This window comes from Ambystoma mexicanum, chromosome 5q, assembly GCF_040938575.1.
Source record: "Ambystoma mexicanum isolate Mex_15411 chromosome 5q, UKY_AmexF1_1, whole genome shotgun sequence".
NCBI lineage: Eukaryota > Metazoa > Chordata > Amphibia > Caudata > Ambystomatidae > Ambystoma > Ambystoma mexicanum.
In genome coordinates, this window is record NC_090933.1 from 1,266,149,858 (window position 1) to 1,266,170,402 (window position 20,545).

At 47.5% G+C, this 20,545-nt stretch overlaps 1 protein-coding gene across 1 annotated transcript in view; it reads right to left on the minus strand.

Annotated features, from left to right (window-relative positions):
* Positions 1-20,545, minus strand: part of KIFC2 (kinesin family member C2) — a 336,639-nt gene that overhangs the window by 22,925 nt on the left and 293,169 nt on the right. Inside the window, exons 13-16 of the mRNA XM_069621788.1 lie at positions 15,930-16,111; positions 13,430-13,534; positions 3,673-3,803; positions 2,901-3,024 (exon numbers count right to left, since the gene is read on the minus strand). Of these exons, the coding sequence (XP_069477889.1) occupies positions 2,901-3,024; positions 3,673-3,803; positions 13,430-13,534; positions 15,930-16,111 (542 nt within the window). The remainder of the gene's footprint in view (positions 1-2,900; positions 3,025-3,672; positions 3,804-13,429; positions 13,535-15,929; positions 16,112-20,545) is intronic.

Consider the following 20,545-nt stretch of genomic DNA (forward strand, 5'->3'; position numbering starts at 1 on the left):
CACAGCCCGTGAGACAGAGTTAGTGGCACGAGACAGCTGCGGGTACCAGGTGGCAGGCAGTTGGACAAGAAAGGCTAGAAGGATGTCTGCAGGCTGTCGGCGCGAAGGCTCGGGACCAAGAATCGTTGTCTCTGTGCTGGTTGGCGGATCTGGAATGCTGGTCGAAGCGTCTCGGATGGCTTTGGTGACTGCGGCATGTCAACAGTAAGCGGTGCAGCCGGATGCGGTTTGAGGACTCGACTGTCTCGAAATTGCCCTTAAAAAGATGGACGCTGGTTTATGCTTGTGTGTCCCTCCTCCTAACTTCTTCAAAGGGCTCATGTCCTTTCAAGGCAGACGGCCCAAAGCTCTGAAAGGTTTTACCAGGCAATTGCCTTGTCCTTTGTCCAGAGTCTCTTCTGCACTTCCCACCTAGGAAGCTTGCTGTCAGAATCTAGCAGGCCCCGCTGTGTGCTGGCTGGGTACTGGTTCTGGAGCTGCTGGACGGGTCTTCTGAGTCTGGTCCCGCAGAAATGATTAGGGGAGGGATCTTGCCTGTCTCTTGGAACTCCTGGCCTTCCCTCACTGGAGGAAGATGTAAATTAGACTGTACCTTCATTTCGGGTCCAAATCAGTCCTCCCTCTTACTCCTTGCGTAGCCTTCAGTTGATCTGATCAGTGAGGGGATCAGCCCTCTTATAAAGCCAAAGGGGCCCAGAGATTGGTGTAGGCCAAGCCTAACTTAAGTGAGCCAATCCTGGGTCTCCACCAACAATCATCAGTCATGCTTCAAGTCACAACCTTAGCAACAGACAGGGGAAGTATGACAAAATATACTTCTGAGTCCCACCCATCTTCCTGTCTGCTGTACATCAAAGTGCCTCCCTGATTAACTGAGCCCTATGCGACGCTTGATCACAACATGACGTTCGTCTCCTACAATTCACATACTTCCCTGCTCTGAAAGGAGTGGTTCCAGACAGGACATTCACTGCCCTTTCATACCAAGGAGGGGTGTTAGCACCAAGTTGACACATTGCATTACAAAGAGGTGTTGGCGTCTGGTCTCCATTGTCACTTCCGGCACCCAGGCCTTCGATGAGGCCTGCTAAGTAACATTCTTCAGCATTCGCCACCACCAGCAAGGCTTGACAATGCAGATGCAAAACTATGGGGTCTTGAAATTCTAATCAGGCTGACCACGATCAAAGGCTGTTGATGTACCCATGCCGTCAGGTGTCAGCTACACATGACAGAGGAGGGCGGCGCCGGTAAGCTGTGTCGTCCCAGAGTACATGACTATTTTTCTGCTGTGCAGAGAGCCCGGAAAATGTGTGTGGGAATGGCCCCATCATTCATTCTTTTAAACAAACAAAAAAAGCCCCGGCGAGCGTACTATTCATGTGCGGATGGTCGAATTCCTCACACCGTTTTTCCTAGAGACATTTAATACCATGACCCTTGCTAATAAAAAATACACCCAATCACTTCAGCCCTTGCTTTTTTGCAGAATTTGTCAAGTGTAGGTTTCCGTCCTGAACAGCTCAGAGTCTTGTTTTCCCCACCCCTCTGCCCCTAGGACCTCAATCAACTTTGCTGGCCCCCTCCTTATCACTGTGCAGTAAGGTATAGCCTAACGCTCTCAAAATGAGATATTACTTCATCTGTCCTCGGACATTTTACTTTCTCCCCAATGAGTAAAGACTCTAGGTCTGTTTTACAAACTCCTTTTAAAATGGCACAATCCCATTGGAAAACGCTTTATAATTCAGGTTCAATGAGTCGCGGCACTGTATGGAAGTATTCGATGCACCTACACCCGGAAATTCTTTTGCTGAATTGTATTTCAAGGATCACTCTGCACCCAACAACAGTTCCCTCTCTGGTTTAAGATTGTATCAAAAAGTCCTTTAAATGACTAAACATTTTGGATATGTTTACTGCTCAGACGATTGATTTTAGTAGATTTTCCATATTATTCTAAATTAAATTTCAGGCACTTGCCAGCGAACATGATTTAGAGAAAGTATTGCTACAATCTGGAAGCATTTACTGCCAGAAAAGGTTTTACTGAGTGGGATGATGACATCCCACTCACACTGTGTATATTGGGCTGAAATATGTCATTGCTCTAATTACAGCCTTAGGGAATTGATATCTTAATACACTGCGGCCATTAATAAATTAGAGTCCTGTATCCCATATCATTGATGATTTCCTTTCACTTGATTCAGTAGTAGTTCTGCATAAAATGCCTTCAATCACTCCTCACTGGCTCACTCACACACTGGCCCGCTAACACACTCTCACAATCACTCCTTCTATATTCCACACCACTCTACTTACCACTCGTCTTTGATCATAACAGAACCTTGAGCACTTTAGTTGACCCTTTTCGCATTATCAGTTTAATATTCTTTTTGGATAAGTCAATGCATTACTCAATGAAATCTCCTGAATTTGCAATATTATAAGACTCATGTGAATAACAACCACCAATCTCGACAATTGGATGGACCAAACAAACGCAAGTTCCCCCTTGCAGCTGAATATCTCAGACTGTAGTGCCTATGCTAATTTTAAGTTAACATGCTCCACCTGGGTTTAAAGGCTATAACTTTCTAATAGCTTTGCTTGACTCCCTAGTGTTGATGCACCATGGGGGAGGGATACATTCTTTAAGTCCCTCAACACATTTCATTGGCCCTTCAAAAGCTACATCTAGAGCTAGACAACAACAAGAAGAGACTGCAGCCAATGGCCATTGTCTGCTAAAACACGTAATAGGGTTCTAACACACATAGCTTCAGCTGTATGTTGTCCTTTGGCACATGTGAATAGTTCCTCAAGTCCTAGCTTTGTAGCTCACAGCACATTGCATTCAGGTACATATAACACTGCTTTGTGATTAAGAAAAGTACCTTTTTAATGTGGCTGAAGCTGTTGACCCCAACACAGGTTAGACCGGGCACATGCAGTTGCCCACTTCCATCTGGAAGAAGCTTGATGTCCAACTTCTCCTGGCCATCTTTACCCAGAAGGTCCCTTTAAAGGGGAGAAGAGTATTAGCACAATATATACATGCATTACACTGCTATGAACAGATGCTATAAGGTGGTCCGTTGTGTAGCAACTACTTCCCCTAGACTTTTCTAATAAATGGGAGGCTCGTAATGGGCCTGTAGTTGGCAAGGTCGTCTGTATCTGCTGTTGGTTTTATGAGGTTGTATGAGACCAGTCTTGAGGGTTTCCGTGAATGATCCTTCTGCGAGGGAGGCATTGATGATGCTGAGTTGCGCATTGAGCACCATGCACGTCAATTGTTTAATGATGGAGGCCAGAATTATATCATCAGAGTAAGAAGTAGGCTTGAGGGAGTCAACATTTCTAGGAGATCCGGGGGAAAGGGAGGATAGAATTCGGTCCAGAGGAGCAGGGTGCGTGTCGGTGTGCAGGGGACACTAATGCTGTGAGAGATTGATTCTATGGTCTCTTGGATCACTAACTTGTCCCTTTCAACTGCTGCTCCCTCTCTGACATTGTGCTAAACGTAGGCTTCCTAACTCCTTTGCCTTAGTCTCCTCGCTGCTTTGGAGTGAGTGAGGGAGTTTGTATTGTGCCAGTACGCACTTGACGTGCTCTCGAGTTCCCTTACCCCATCTTTGTTCCATGGCTGCCTGCATGACTGTTTACCTGATGACTTCATTGTAAATTTCCACCATGCTCAGGGTCACTGTGTATTTCCACAGACTGGCCCTGGCCTCCATCTCCTTGTAGAGAGCTTGAAGCGCCCGCTGGTTAATCCCAGGGTTGTCAGGGGATCCCTGTAAGGAAGGGGATCAAAATTAGCCTGATTAGTCATTAGTGGGATGGAAAGGGTAGGTTATATTTCCAAAGAATCGCTACATCATTGCCCACCTGATCTCCACCATCTCTCCTCACGTCCTGTGTTATGACACTCAGCTCTCCTTTAAGCTTCCTTCCTCTGCCTCCACTCCTTCCTCTCCCATTCCCAATTGCCTGACTGCTATTCAGGCATGGTGTGCTGCGAATGATCTCTGTCTTAATGCCAGTAAGATCGAGATCCTTCTCATCAGAACTGCCCCTCTTCCTTCCCCTTACTCTCTGGCCACCCTCTTTGGGTCCCAACCCCTCACCCTCTTGTGAGGCAAACACCTTGGGGTCATCTTTGACTCCCCTCTCCTTTTCTCTTCACATCATGGACCTTGCCAAGAAGGCTCACTTTCAGCTTCGCCACCTCAGAGACATTCTCCCTTTCCTCACCTTCCCCCAGAAACTCATTGTCTCCAGAGGCCTGGTTCTCTCCGGGCTGGACTACTGCAACAGCCTCTTCCTAAATCTGCCTCCTTCCTCACTCCACCCTCTCCAACTAATCCAGAATAGGACTTCAAGCCTTATCCTTGGCCTCAAGCCCAGGGAGCGCATTTCGCCAGCCCTAAAATCTCTTCACTGGGTCTCGGTGGCTGCAAGAGGAGTCAAATTCAAGACTCCCTGCATCACCCACAAGGCTTTCTGGGGCCTGGGACTGCACTACGTCCAACGTCTTCTCCTTAAATACCGCCCTGCTAGAATCCTTTGGTCCTCCAGCTCCAATTCTCTGAACGTCAGATGTTTCTCCAAGCAGAGACTGGGGGGGAGTAGATCTCTGTGTTCTGCAGGAGCCTCCTTCTGGAAGGGCCTCCCTTCCCCTCTCAGGCTTGAGCCGGATATCCTTAAGTTCCAGAAGCTTATCAAGGCCTTCCTTTTCTCCTCCTCCTTCCCTCTCCCCCTTCCTCGCTAATGCCCCCTGCTGCTGTGACTGGCTACCTGGTCCCTTCTGAGTATTACAGGGGGCCAGGCCTCGACCAGTCTGCCCCAGCACCCCCGCCCCGGCCAGCACTTCCCTGACTAGACTGCTGAGCGTAGTCCACCCCCCTCCTTGCACTAGTTACCCGTTTACCCTTCCCCCGGGGCACTTGACCTCCAGGCTCCCCCTAGCACTTACCCAGCCCCTGGGGCCCCTTCCTGCATCACCACCTTCCCCTCCCCTTACCTTTCCTGCACCCTGACCTGCCCCTACACTGTGTGCTGCACTTGCACAATCCGAATATCACGAGGCCTAGTAGGACTGTTTATTGGTCTCTATCCTCCTCTGTTCCCCTTGCCCCTTAGTCTTGTGGTGTCTGGAAACACGTTCTGCTGTATAGGCGCCATACAAATGTTCAAAAAAATAAAAAATGGCGGTGTGCGAAGCAGTGCGTCTGGTGAGAGCGGTGAGGACGGACCGCTGAGTGAATTCTCCTGCTTCTCCTGTTTCCCACACTCCTACTTTTACCTCTACTGTTTCGAGAAGGACTTCCTTCAAAGACACCGCGCAGGCGCGGAGCGCAGCGCGGTGTGCGAAGCAGTGTGTCTGGTGAGAGCGGTGAGGACGGACCGCTGAGTGAATTCTCCTGCTTCTCCTGTTTCCCACAGTCCTACTTCTACCTCTACTGTTTCGAGAAGGACTTCCTACAAAGACACCGCGCAGGCGCGGTGTGCGAAGCAGTGTGTCTGGTGTCCGGCGGCAGCCGGCCAAAGGTAAAGAGGTTCCTCTTATAAAAGAGTGGCCTTTATATTGTGCGTTCCTCCAATCACACAACTCCCAGCTCCAACCAAGCTGCCATGGCACCACTGTCACCGACTGACGCCGACCAGAGTCGCCGTCTTCGAAGCAGCAAATCGACCTACGAGCAGAGCTCGCAACAAGACTCTCAAGACCCCAGAGAAACCAAGTCGGGGAAAAATCGGAAAACGGCAAGGGGAATCCCTGTCATAGACGTGGTATCCTGTGGTGAGAGCGACTCTCCTCTCCCCCCCCCGCTGATTCCCGTAAACTCGGCATCACCTCCGAGCGAGGCATCGCTTCCCCTAAATCCAAGAACATTGGGAGGCGCGACCGTGACAACAGTAGTGACGCTCGAAGAGAGGGAAGAGAGAGCGGGTGGCGCAAGTGTACACTCCACCGCCGTGCCTAATCGGGAGGTGGAAAACTCTCACAAAACCCCACTGAAAGAAGTCACCTTCGAACATTCCTCATCGCGACCGCAGGGATCCGTGACACACGCTGCACCCGGCAGTCTGACCGTTTCGACGAGAGAGACCACGTCGCTGACGGTCGGAGGACGGTCTCGACGGGGCCCTGAACGGCCGGGTGCGGCTCGCACATTATCCCCAACGGCAACGAGCGAAATGCTCCACCGGCTCCCCGTAGCCGCACTGTGCTTCCACGCTACAATTGGGAGAATCCAGCCTGACAACACCGCGTCGAAATCACCGGTCACAGCCGGGATGGGCACGACGAGTACAGCCCAAGTTCATCAATCAACAAAATTGTCAAGAAACTTCCAAAAGTGACCAAAACAAAGGTCAAGGAAGAAAGAAAAAAATCGCCTAAATAAACATTCCTTCCAATGACTCATGGGACACCGACAACGAGGAGCAAACTCTCTCCTCAGATGACTCAGTATTTGAAATGTCCCAGGAGTCGGGCACCGCAGACCAGAGGACCTCACTGGTGCGGTCCGACAACCAAGACCTGATTAACGCAGATCCGCCCCTAGATCAGGCTAAAGAACCCACACAAGCCACAATTAGCGTGGTAGGCAAAATTGAACATCTGTCAGTCGCCGAACCATTGGAGTCGTCCCAAGAAGGAAACGACAATTTATCCGAAATCATGAATAGGACTGAAATAAAAAATCTCATACAAAAGCCTTACCGAAGCCACGTCTGTTCCTAGAAAAACCACTAGCAAAGAAGCAGAGGAAAACAACATTGAAAAACCAGGGAGGCTCAAAATGTCTGCCCGCCCCCCTAATATCTGCTTCCCTAAAAGAATATTTTCTAATTCAACACAAGAGAAAATTTGACCAGGACCCAGAGCTGTCTGACGCGGAAATTTTAGAGGCGATTGTAGAACCACCTCAGAGGACTAAAGCGTGAAAAACAGACCTGATTGCACCGACCCCAAAGGGAACTAACGCCCCACAAGCACAACAAGACCTATTTGGGGACCAAAACGGGGTAGAAAAAAATAAATCCAATCAGCTCGACTCTGAGACACATGGCAAATTGCCTCAGGGAGAAAAAAGTCTCCAAGAAGGAAGTAAAAACCGACTCAGCAAAAGACAGCCACAACATCACGCCTCCTACGCCCAGCGTAACCATGAGTTCCTCAGAATCCCTGGCTAAAGAAAGGACCATAAGCGGTATCACGAATGGCCAGGCCGAAGATCACTTTGCATGGGCCCGGCCGCACATTGTGAGCTAGCCTGGGAGACGCCCGAACGAACCTCCATATATCATCCAAGGTGAAACACCGTCCACAGTAAGAAGATCCTCAGAGAGATCCCACCATAGTTCTCCTAACAAAGTTACAAAAACCCCAGCCAAACCACGGCGACCAAGTGAAACAACAAGCTTCACAGATAAAGAGTCTCCCACAAAAAAGAAAACTGATCTGCTGTCCATCATGTCGGCATTTACAATTGCCCTAAATCCATTTGGGAAATTGTATGAAGCCATTCACGAGGCACTGACAAATAACACAGCCATGATAAGCAATATGAAAGAAAAATTGTCCTACATTGAGGGCTACCTAACTGCCGCAGACCAGAACTCTAAATCTAGAGAGTCTACTTTGGGTGAAAAAATAGACAAGTTGATGGAGGAGATCCTTAAAATCAGAACATACCAAGCCGAAAATATGAAATCCGCCCCCTCAAAGTCAACTCAGACGGACGAGCATGAGAAGGAACCGGACATGGCCCCAATTTTCATCAAAACGGGAAATAAACCGGCCACGCTCGCATCAGCGGACTCCGAATCCAAACAATCAAAAACCGGCCCCCAAAGAAGGGCGAAAAACCTTCAAAATTCTAACCTATGTAAATAAACAAAGCCCAAAGAACCAAACTCCCAACTGAGCTCCAACACCAATGTACAAACAGCCTCAAAACAATATACAAATAGCAGCTCGACACCATCCAATGCGCAGGAAAATGAGAAGCAAGCCGTGGTTCTAATAATAAGCGACGCCCAAGACTCGTCTGCGGATCTAATGGACATCTCTCAGCACCTGGAAGATGAAATAGTAGCTACCACTGCAATCACAAACACAGCGAGCACCCAAAAAAAAACCATAGTCGCTGCAACCGTGCAAGAAAAAACGCCCTCTATGGCCAAAACAGGGCGTCCAGCTAGAGAGCCGGCCGACTTTAAGAATAGGGCGCGCTCAGACTCTCCAAGCACAGTCCTCGAAGCCGTAAAGAATCTAAATGAAATTGAAGAGGACCGACCAAAGAGAGAACGAGAAGAGAGACCAAATCCAAACTCATGTTTTCCGAGACCCAGAGCGCACTCATTTAAGAACTATACGAGAGCACGGGAGGCAGAAACAAGAAAAAACTCGAAATTGGCAGACTCAGTGCTCTTCAAACTAGAGCAAACGTCAGCCAAAGACAGCTACCTGGTCCTCAACCGAAGAACAGTCCTAAGATTATTAGGGAAAACTGAAAACCTCCGGCATATAACATCTGACGACCTCACCTTAATTGAGCCTTACCATCGAGAACATAGAGCTAAAGCATATCTTCATATCAGAAGCAAGGCGACAAGTACAATCACTCCAGAAATAACAAAAGATCTCCAGCGCTTAGGACTCAAAATTCAACTGCTCGCGAAACCAAAAATAGACCAGAGACTGAGAGAGAGAGAGGAAGGAGAGCATCCGGAGAGCCGACGAGACAGGATTCCCCCGTCCACCAACCCCAGAAAGCCAGAGAGGAGAATGGAGTGGGAGGGAAAAATAGCCAACTCAGAATACTTAAACAAACGGAACCGGAGAACGTCAGCACTTAGCACTAGCAGCAAATACAGGTGCGATGAGAGGCATCACGAGAACCGACACTCAGAACGAGGGGCGACCCCGGCAAGAAGAGAATCCAAAGAAGTATCTACCGCAAAACCATGGAGTTGGCTTACAGATACCTTCTCCCGACAACAACAAAAAATAGCAACGACCAGCGGGTCCCTCTGAAGCCAGAAAGATAATCTCAACTCCACTGACCCAGTGCCACAACAGCACCTTAAAAATGGCATTGTGGAATACCAGAGGACACCGCCACCTAACCAGAGCAAACGACCTAAACTTGGCCGCCTTTGACTTGATCTGTCTACAGGAAACCTGGCTAACGACCAAACCATCCCTAGACGGATACGAAATCGAAATATCCCGGGCAACCAGAAGTAACGCTGGTCGACCCTCAGCGGGCATACTGACCGCCGTTCGAGTAGGCTCAGCACTCACCTCAAAGGGCATACTCACAGCGAGCTACAGCAAATTGACCTCACTAGCTACTTGGCTCCACTTGAATCATGCACAAGACGCCTGGGAAAACTCCGACCTGGCAATGTTAAATCTTTATTGGAATCCAGAAAGAACAACAACAGATGATTTTTGTAACTCAATAGCCGAGAGCATTGATGAAATAATGATGGACAGGAAAGTCCAAAATATCATAATCTGCGGCGACTTGAACGCAAAGTGCAAGGTCGACTCATCGAAGAACGCAATTCAAACGGCCACATTCCAGGACGACGAAAGGGGCTGCGCGTGGGGAAACCTAATGAAATCAAGAAAATTCTACAACACGGCAGAGCTAGGCGACGGACACCCCCAAATTCCAACATGGGAAAGGCTTGAATCCTCGGCCACATTAGATTATATATTTATCTCTGAAAGTTTGATTCCTTACTTCGTGGACTACAGAGTAAAGAAAACGACTGAAAGCGATCACAACCTGCTTCAGATGATATGGACCGGAGCCTCGCTGGAAAGACCTAAGTATCTACCAGACGTGGAGACAAATAAACAGCAAAATCGCCTCCGGCTCACTGCATCAGACATTACAGCCTTCAGAGAAAACCTAAAAAGGACCCACGACCGGGAGCCGGGGAAGCCAACAAGACCTGAATATACATCCCTACTGGTAGCCCACAAAGTGTCCTTCAACGGGAAACCACGAACCCAGGTTCCACATAACCACGCATTTAACAACACAGTGGCCGAAAAACGACGAGAAGTAAAAAAAGCTAAACGATTGGCAATAAGAACGAAAACAGACGCTCTGTGGTCCGCCCACGCCTCCTTAGCGAGATCTTACAAATCATGGCTAAAAACACAACGACAAATGCTATATCCAAACGATGCTGAAGCCATGTTACGCACTCTCGCCTCAAGAAATACAAGAGAACTCTGGTCACTATTAAAAACTGCTAATGGCCAGACCGTACCATTGATTTCAAACTCAGTAACAGAACAAAGCTGGATACAGCACTTTACAGATCTCTACCAAGCACCGCTAACCCGGGAACCACGGACCGTGCTGCTGAGCACAAACCAATGGATCAACTTGACCGACGTAGAAGACATCTCTAGAATAATTACCAAACTAAAAGCATCGAGAGCTCCGGGCCCGGACGGGCTCTCAAACCTAGACCTTAACGATCATCCGATGGAATGGGCCTATGCCATCAGTGAATTATTTAAGCAATGTCAAACTCAGAGGCAGATTCCAGAAACGTGGACAGAGGCAGTTCTAGTCCCAATTTTCAAGAAAGGAAACAAAAGTGCGCCGGCAAACTATAGACCACTAGTACTCCTGGATATCATCGGCAAGATCTTTGCGTCACTTTTGCTGCCTCATTTCAAGAACTGGGCCAGAAATTCTCCCTCGGCAGACATCTTTCAAACAGGCTTCCAGAAAGGGGCAGGCACAACAATAAACCTCTTGATCCTGAATATTATAAAAGCGAAAGTAAAAAGTGGAGCACCCAAGGTCTTCTTGGCGATGGTGGACCTATCCCAAGCGTTCGACATGGTAGATCGGAACCGACTTTGGTCGAAGCTAATAACATGGAATTGCCCAGGTCCGGTGCTTGAGCCCATAATAGCTCTTCACACCTCAACATCACTTCGGGTCCGCCTAAGCCGGCAAGGCACGCTCTCTGACAGGATCCTAACTAATCGTGGGGTTAAACAAGGATGCCCACTGGCGCCAGCGCTATTTATAGCATTTATTGGAGACTTCCAAGATTCAGAGAGAACATTGCGAACTTTTCCGCCGAAAGTAGGTGCCCAGCAGATATCAAGAATGTGGTACGCCGACGACCTGGTCCTTTTGGACCAGACACCGATAGGCCTACAAAGACAATTGACAAACCTAACCACGTACATGGAAAGTAACAACTTAACAGTAAATATATCAAAAACAAAAATCCTAATATGGGCCAAAGCGTTGAAGAAAGAACAAACCAACAACTGCTGGACCATGGAAAAGGCAAAAATCGAGCAAGTAAACGAATATAAATACTTGGGAATCCAGCTCGACAACTCTTTAAAAGAGAACTTGCATCAAAAAACACTATGGGACAAAATGAGAAATTTAACTGCGCAAGCTCGTGCCATAGACAGAAGGTTTGGAAAATTCTCGTGGTCCCCTACAATCCTGTTCTACAAATCTAAAGTGGTTCCTGCAGTAACCTATGGGATGGCGGCAAACCTGTGTTTGGAAGAAGAACTATGGACTCAGCTGGAAGGTCTATTCTGGAAATCAGTACAGGGATTGCCAAAAGCAGCACCGATGCCAGCGATTAGAAGAGATCTAGGTCTGGCTTCATTAGCAGCGGCGGTAACACAGAGTGCCACTCAGCTGTATCGAAAAATCCTGAGCCCAGATTCACCCCCAATTTTCCAGGTGGTCTCCTCCGAGATCAACAAGGGATCCTGTAAACCACTACTGGATTGGGTCGCAAAAATTCAAGCAAAATTAGAAGAGGTAGTGTGTGACGAAGAAACGCTAACCCACAATCCAGGGCGAGTAAAGACCAAATTGGAACAGCAAGACTGGATAAACTAAAATTGAAAAAAGCCAGTCCTACAAATCGCTAAAACATCTACCAACAACGCAAAACAGGCTAAAAGTCCCATTAAAATACTGCAAGAGATTCCCGGAAAAAGAGTTAAGAAAAAGCTTCATGGGGGCTCGCCTAAATCTACTTCCTACAAGAGAAATCCTTTTCATCAGAGCTCTTGTACCGACACAAGACTGTCATTTCTGTGCTATCCAAAATGAAGTAGAATCAATCCGCCACCTTCTCACATCCTGTCAAGGCCTAACAGAGGAAAGGGACGCCTTTCTGACACCACTGAGCGACCAGTCTGCAAGCCTCGACGAAGAATCTTGTTGGTGTAGAATGATAGCAGGAGACTCGGCCAGATGGTCAAGGGCAGCGGCCAAATTTCTTGAAGTGACACTCAAAAAAGTCACTATTGTCCAAAGTGAAACACCAAGCTCTCCACAAAGCCACCAAAACACACTAACACCAACACTCTAAATTCTTCTCCTCTATCAGTGGTGTCGCTAAGTAGCAGGCAAAGGATCTAAACGGAAACTAGCAACCTTTTGTTAAAACCCTTGAGGTTGTAAGCAAAAAAAGAAAAAAAAAGAAATCAAATAAAGATAGCCTACAATGGAGGTGCTTGCCTCGCTCTAGGATTACATTGACGGGAATGAGTCTAAAGACCTTTGTGTCCTTGATTGGCTGTTATGTTCAATCACATGCCCACAAGCAGGTCTACAGGCAACCACCTTGCTATCTGAACAAAGATATAGCCAGTTACATCCCCAAGAGATCCACAGATAGACTCCTCTTAATCTTTATAATCCCAAACGTAAACGCTCACTGACCCTTGGGGCATCAAATAATAGATTATTGACTTCTCTAAGAAGATGCTGGCTAAACTATGGAAGACCCTGCCACTTTGCATGTGTCAAGGACCTGCTACATAAAATGTACATCCTCAGAAGTGAGCTTGTCCATCAATCTTGGCACAGTCATTTCCTTTCAGTAGATTAAGATCTGTGCCCAGAGATGGCAGAAACATCTGAGTACATCCGTACCCTCATTCTATAGGTCCTTCAGTGGCAGTGTAGTAATTGTGCAAGTCCTGTGTACCCCCCCTTACATCAGTAATGTGAGGGGAGCATCTCATAGCATCTTGGGGGAGGGGAGGCAGTTCAAGACCCTCAGGGTTTGTTGAGTGTTTATCTGTGTAGTGGATGACCTCCAGCACGTCAGGCATTACATTTGCTCAGGCTTTCTTCTGGGCTGCTGCTGAACAGTCACAGCCCCTTGACTGGTGGGGAAGGACTGAGTGAAAACACCAATCCCTTACTCTTTCATTTCTTTTTGTACAATGCCCGACAGTTCAGAAACCCACACATTTGGCTTTCAGGACCGCGTTGGATTATAAGTATTCACATTCCTGGCCACACTCTCTGGATTTATGGCACCTAATCAATGGTTCTGGCCATTTATAAAGCCAGCACCCGGCCCTTTCACCTACCTCCATAGTATAGGTCTTCCCGGAGCCCGTCTGTCCGTAGGCAAATATGCAGACGTTGTAGCCGTTCATACACGACATGACCACAGGTTCAATTTCTTGGAACACCTGGGGGGCAAGAGCAAGGACTTTATTGATCATAGCAAATTTGTTGCAGACGCATGAATCTTGGCTAAGTCAATGAACTCGCTGGACAACGCGCCACAGAATCATGACCCCTCTAGGAACCGATGATTATTAGTTTAAAAACCTTTCAACACCAAAGACCTAAACTTGAATCTCGAAGCTGAATCTCGAAAAATGGGAACCGTTTTGTGTACTTTGCATGGCCAGGTCTTTGAGTGCTAACATTTAAGTTTGAAACTATGTATCTTCCTGATGCATTTCATGTGTTAATTGTATGTTTAGAGTGTTTTTCCTGTTGTTACCCTATTGACATCCCCGCGTCCCTGTCCTATTCCCCAATATGGAGTCAGGCGCGGGCATTTTAACATAGCTCCTGTTTCCCACTTTTGAACCCTATGACCCTTACTCCCTATCTCCACAAAACTGGGTACCTTTCTTATCTTTATTTTATTAGTGTTTCTATTCATATTAAAATTCACTGATACCCCTTAGTGTCCCCCCTAAAACCTCCACACCTCGTCCTCCTTATTTCTTTTACTGGTTGCCTAATTTGCTCTGACTTTTGGTTTGCAAACTCTTTTCTTTTCAAGCTATTATTTCTAAACCTTTACCGTTCAAGATTTTATTTTCAAATTCAACCCCAGGTACCTGTGGACCAGTGTGCACAAAACAGCTAGGCTACTTGACCTCGATTGAACCGCAGGCAGGGTTACTCCCTATGTGTTCCACCAGATATATGGACTGCAACTACAATGATCCTTCACAATGGACTATGCTGGCTGGTGCTGATGTGAGTTCAAGTCTAAAACATCTGGAGAGCCAGATGATGAGTAAAGCTATTGCTACTTATGTCTGACTGTCCCTTCCCCCGCTTGCTGCCGAGACAGCTCTCACTCAGTGCCTATTCCATGGAGGGCTTTGGAAAGGGCCCAGACAGAAATGGAATATTCTGAGTCCCTTCATTTATTTCTTTGGTGGTGGCGTCTGTGCTGCAGTCCTCGCCTGCCTTTCTATTGGTCCCATCTCTGGTCCTTCATATGTAATGAAGTGAACTGAATATAGCAACATGGCCTTCTTGAATTTTCATAAAGGGAATGCTCGGATCGCCCTCATCCCAGAACTATCCCTGAACCAGCCAGCCCAATAATGGGAAGTCTAGAATTCCATCTTCCCATGCAGAGGAAAGGTTTGATGGATGCAGGCTGGGCACACCACCACTCAATCGCTGGGCTACCATCTGCCTTTGCTCCTCTCCTAGAAGGAGGGAGGCCTATCTGGTGTTTAGATCACTGACTTTAAGGCCTGTGTGCCTTGGTGTTAAAGTGGTGGTTTAAAGCTATGGCTAGTGGCTAGGAGTGTGAAGGGAAGGTGTGAATGCTAGGCGCCGTCCACCCTCTCCTCGCCGCCACCCAGTACAGCTGTACCCCGCCTCTGTGGTCCTCTGTATCCTACCCTCACGCTGAATATCTATTCTGTTACATCTGAAAAGCGCTGCGTTATGCAACTGTACTGTTGTGTACCTCTGTAAAGCGCTCTGTTGTGTATCTGTATTGTTGCACACCACTGTAAAGCTCTCCATGGCTCCTGGAAGCTAGGCACGCGCTCAATAAATACCATAAGAATAATAATGCTGGCAGTGAAATCGTAGTGTGTGAGTGTGGACGTGAGCGCTTGCGCAGAAGGAGGTGTGGGAGTGCTTAAAGGATGAGGGAAGAGAGGCAGGGATTGGAAACATTGATGGGAAGATGGTAGGTCCAAGGAGTGCCAGTGGATGAGCAGACAGGGGGACAAGAACAGGTGGTGGGATTATGATCTAATTTGCTGTGATTACTAGCTTTATGCAAAATGCACTGTTATCTGACTGTATGAATGATATGATAGGTTATTTATAACGCGCTTAATACCCAGAGTTTCTAAGCGCAGATCCGGGGATCAAACCTGTGGTGCTTCGTGTTGTCTTACTTCCAAGCTTACTTCCAAGGCGAGCACGTTGCCCCTGAGCTATGCTGCCGAGACCCCACGTGCATAGGTTCCACTGGTCAGGCCTAACCTGGCAGCACAGTGTCGACATCAATATGTAGTGAGGGTTTAAAAAAAGAATATAAATGGCGGATTTGCGTGATGTTGCATTGGGACTACATGGGGAGAGACTGTGGAGGGACGTAGAGAAGAAAGCAGACCAGACTGGGTCATGGAAGCCTACCAGAGGGAGGGGATATGGATGCAGAGATGGGTGGCCATGACAGAGACAGGTAGCAATATTTACCTGTATCCTGGACAGCTGCCACTGGCCCTAGTTTACCTTCTTCCCCAATTCCCCTTTTCACCTGTAAATGGCCATGTTTTGGGTTCTGTTATGGCACTTTTCTTGACTCACCTCCTCCTGTGTTACTTGGGGCAAAAACACTTTGTCCAGATCAAAGGTTTTCTCTTTCCCCTTGTAGAACACGGCCACCTTTGTGTCATCGTTGGGGTTTGTGGTCACTGTCGTGGCAGTGGTGTCTTCCTTACGATCTGCCTCGGTTAAGGGCTTTATTCGGCAAAGCACCCGGATGTTACCTGAGGAATAGAAGGGACACTGAGTTAAAATAATGAACATAGCTACTGTCATGGGCTTAATGACCCATATTAATTCACTGCCTTGGCATCATGATCTGGGTGTTCAGTCAGATATCTGGATTTGCAAATCCCAGCTCTACCTCACTTTGGGGCAACATGGACAACAGCGACCGAAGCTCATCCTACGTGCGCCACTACAAGCTCTTACAATGGAGAATACAACAATGAAGGGATTTACCCCACTAGATGAAGATACAGTTTGAACCGACCATGTATGTTACCATTTAGAGTATTAAATTGGCCCAGATTCGAAAAAGAAACATGCTGTGCCGAAACACGTGTCTCACATAGGGCAAAGACAGCTAATACTTTAATCCAAACTACACTTGTGTGGCGCAGAAATCTTTGTTTAAGGACAACCCCCTTGTTGTCCTTAAATGTTTCAATGTTTCAATGCAAGAGGCGGGGGCTTTGACCTCTTTTCAAGCCCTTATATATCTGCGACACCAGGAAAATCCCTAGGGCGCAGGGCCCAGTAAATCTGGCACACAACAAAATCCCACGTTTTATGCAGAGAATACAAAGGGGACACAGCCATGCAAATAAGTGGGTATTGTGTGAACAGAAGTCCGAAGCCAATGTGCTAGGACAGAGCTCCTGAATTGTTTCACTTTTGTGTTTCAGGTTTAAGCAATGCTCCCTACCGTGCTGCGCTCAGTGCTCCCAGACCTCAGCAGATAAACGAATGCTGGTTGGTGGAGGCGTTTGGTCAATTTCTGGGAGTATGGTATCACTGTAATCTGAGGATGAGCCCGCCCTCTGCCTCCCTTTAACATTCAGTGCAGGGCCCCAGAGCCAATCATCGTTCCAATGAAGCAGTGAAGGTGATACGGATGTGACCATATATGGTCATTGCTCTGCAAGCCTGAGCGATGCAGGGCTACAAAGACAATGGTCCGATGAGGCTCTTTTGTTTGAACGGATGTCAACAATCAAGTGTCAATCCATATCTGCAGAGTTTACCCACAAAGAAGTCCCCAAAACCTGGATGAGGTGTCCTCTACTGATTGGGCGGTGGCCAAATGTTTCAATGAATGAGACCCTGAGATTGGGCCTTAAGACCCACACTGAAGTAGGTGGTCTGCTCTATTCACTTGATAGAAGGACTAGGGCTGGAATCGTAAGACAACGTTAACCTGAAGACAGGGCTTAAGGGAGCACTGCGGAAGTCTGTGACCTTCCAAGAGTCTCTTGATGGTTACATTCTGTCTGCCGTAACAGGGTGCTCAACTATTAGGGTGGATACAGGATGGGGTTCACTCTGCTTGTCTCGGCAGGACACGCCTTCATGAAAGCCGCAATCCCTGTCCCATCTGTTCCTGTGTTGGGCCATTGTAGGTGCCTAAATAGTCTTGTAGCACCAGGTTGCCTTTTTGGTGTTAGTTGCGCTGTACCTCAGTGCAAAATAGATTGCATAACATCTGAAAGCCCTGGCGAACCCAACTGCAATGCAGACACCAACCACATCAAAGCCAGAGCACTGGAAGATAGCTCAGCGGCAACATGCTCGCCTTGGAAGCAAGATGACACGGAGCAACACAGGTTCGATCCTCGGGTCCGCGCGTAGAAACCTCTGGGTATTAAGCGCATTATAAATAACTTATCATATCATGAAGGCACACAGGCAGCAGGCAAAGCCTGAAGAACAGCGGCTGCTTAAGATCCCCTCCGGCCCTTCCTTCTTTGTTTTAAAAAAATATATATATATTTTTTTAGAGTGCTCAAAACATAGCGTAGGCGTAGTGGCGCTAACATAACAAACAACAAAACACATAAAAACCAAGAGCAGGGCATCCGTGAGAATCAGATTATACGAGCAGCTCACAGAGCTGCAACAAAAAGAAGCTTCTCATGACAGCCCACGCACGCTGACGTGAAAACAACGCGTCAAAGAAAGCAGATACCACGAGACCTAACCATTCTTCCTAACTAGAAGCCCTACAGTAAATCAACTACCAATCTTAGATTGGTCAAACCCCGGTAAAGATCCTCACAAATACTTAAAAAATAAGGGAGGTTGCTGCAGCCGCACCCTATCAATGCACAATCTCGAGATTCCTGGGTACGCCAACTGTCTGATTCAAGCCGCTGAAGGACCTTAAAGTCTGAAGATCTAATAATCCCTGGCACCGTTTTCTAGCAGAGCCACGCAATCACTTTATTTCTAAGCACTTTCTTAGGTTCTTTCCCTATTGACTTCTTCACATTAGCGATTACAAAGTTTCTTTTACCCATAACGAAATCTCTGAAGGACTTGTCCTCCATCCTGGGCATAGGTAGATCCTTGGAACCATAGGACTTTACTTTAGAACTGTCCCAGCGGCACGTACACTCTCTGGCTGCCACAGAAGGCGTACGTATAATGATTTGGGAGGCAGATGAAATATCATGTATTTTAGCAGAGTTTGTCTCCCCAGAGACAAAATAATTCGCCCCGGGATCTTTCTGGCAGTACTGATCTGCCATATTATATTTCAAAGCAGTCTGAGAAGAATGATTTACCTTAGCCATCAGAAACTGAAAGGCAGATCTGTCGATAAAATCAACCAAGTCACATAACTCTACACTGCGTTATCACCCAGATAATGTTATCTTTAACATGTCGCCATTCCTCATTCTCAAGGCGCACAGTTTGTTTCCCCTCCATCCTAGGATGACCCATCAATGACAAAAACAGACCCTCTGAAATAAGATTGTCCTCACTTTTGCTTGGGGAGAAAGCCGATACTACCAGGGTAGGAGTTAAATTCACAATGTCCCCAGCTTGGTTGCCCTTAACAAGACATCAGTCTGCTCCCCCAAAATGACGGTGTGCTCTTTCAAGTTACTCAAAGCCATCATGTTCCACACATGGCATTAGAAAGGACATAGATCAATTCAATTCTGTATCGTCAGTAGGGGAGCTCTCTCCTTCACTAACTGCTGGCCAGTACCTGTGACAATCGACGCTCTTCAGAAATGGGCATTATCAAAAGATCACCATGTGCTGCGAGGGCCATATTTAGTGTCCCAGAGTTAGGTTTCTCTTGCCCAAGCTCCTTCTTCACCCCCTGAGAAAGGGATTCAGACACAGGGGCAGAGTCAAATGACAGAATGCCCACATGTTAATTTAAGGCCATTTGCACTTGTAACCATTATATTCAACACTAAAAATAAATTACACTATGCTCAAAAATGTGCCCCGAAAAAAATAATCACACAAGTTCAAAAATGGTGAAACAGCCTTAGAAATTGTAACGTTTCTGAACTGGCCATGCAATGGGTGCCCACACAGTCTAACTCACACGTATCTCACGAAAGAAAAGACGGAGATGAGAGATGTGTCAACACGTCTTTATTAGATCAACTCTCATTACTAACTGACCCACTTCCACCCTCCTCCCACCCTCCCCTTCTCGCAACTCCCTGTCCCTTCTCACATGATGAGGGAGCGCTTGTGGTGTCGACGTCACAGCCCCCCCATACTAAACACAATGATGTCTCTAGTTCATCTCCTCAATCAGTCGCTCAGATCCGTTGCAAGCTCTCTGAGTGCTGCTCGAGAGTCTCACGGGCTCTGGCCCCTTGTCATCTTCCAGGCATAGAGGGACTTGCTCATCGCAGGAGTCTTCTCCATCTCCCTCATAGGATGGGTCCCACCCTGTGGCATGGGCTTCCGAAATGGAGGCATTGTCTGGGATGAGGCCTGCCATTCGCCTAAAGTGTGATGAGTTTCTGGTGATGCTCTTTCTCGCACCTTCTACTGTGATGAGGGAGCCCTTCACATGTTTCACCGTTAATGGCTCTTTATCGAAATTGGCCATCGCTTTCCTGCCTTGTGGTTGTAGTACCATGGCGTCTCCGGGTTCCATGGTATTTGGTTGGGTTCTCCTGTCTCCATCAGCCTGCTTCTTCATATGCTCCTTACGTCTCGAGTCTTGTTCTTGCATCTCGGCGTCTCCTTTGTAGTGTTCATCACTACTGGTCGCGTGGGGCAGCCTGGTTTGTATGTCCCTGCCGAACATGACTTCGGAGGGTGTCTTCCACTAGTGCTGTGCGTGGTGTTTCTATAATCCTGTTGTAGCTGGTATAACAGTTTCTCTACTGGCTCCCCAGTCAGACTGATGATTTGTACATTCCTCTTTACGTTACCCATGAAGCGTTCTAATGTGCCGTTCGCTTGCGGCCACAATGGTGTGATGCGGTGATGGACAAAACCCATATACTCTGAGAATGCTTTGAAGTCTTGTCCCGTGAACGGGGGCCGATTATCTGATTTCAGGATGCGTGAAATGCCACAGGTTGTGAACATCCTGTCGAGGGCGGGGATGGTGTGGTACACGGAGGTTGATGGCACAATTTGCAGGTCCGGGAAGCGAGAGTATTCATCCACGG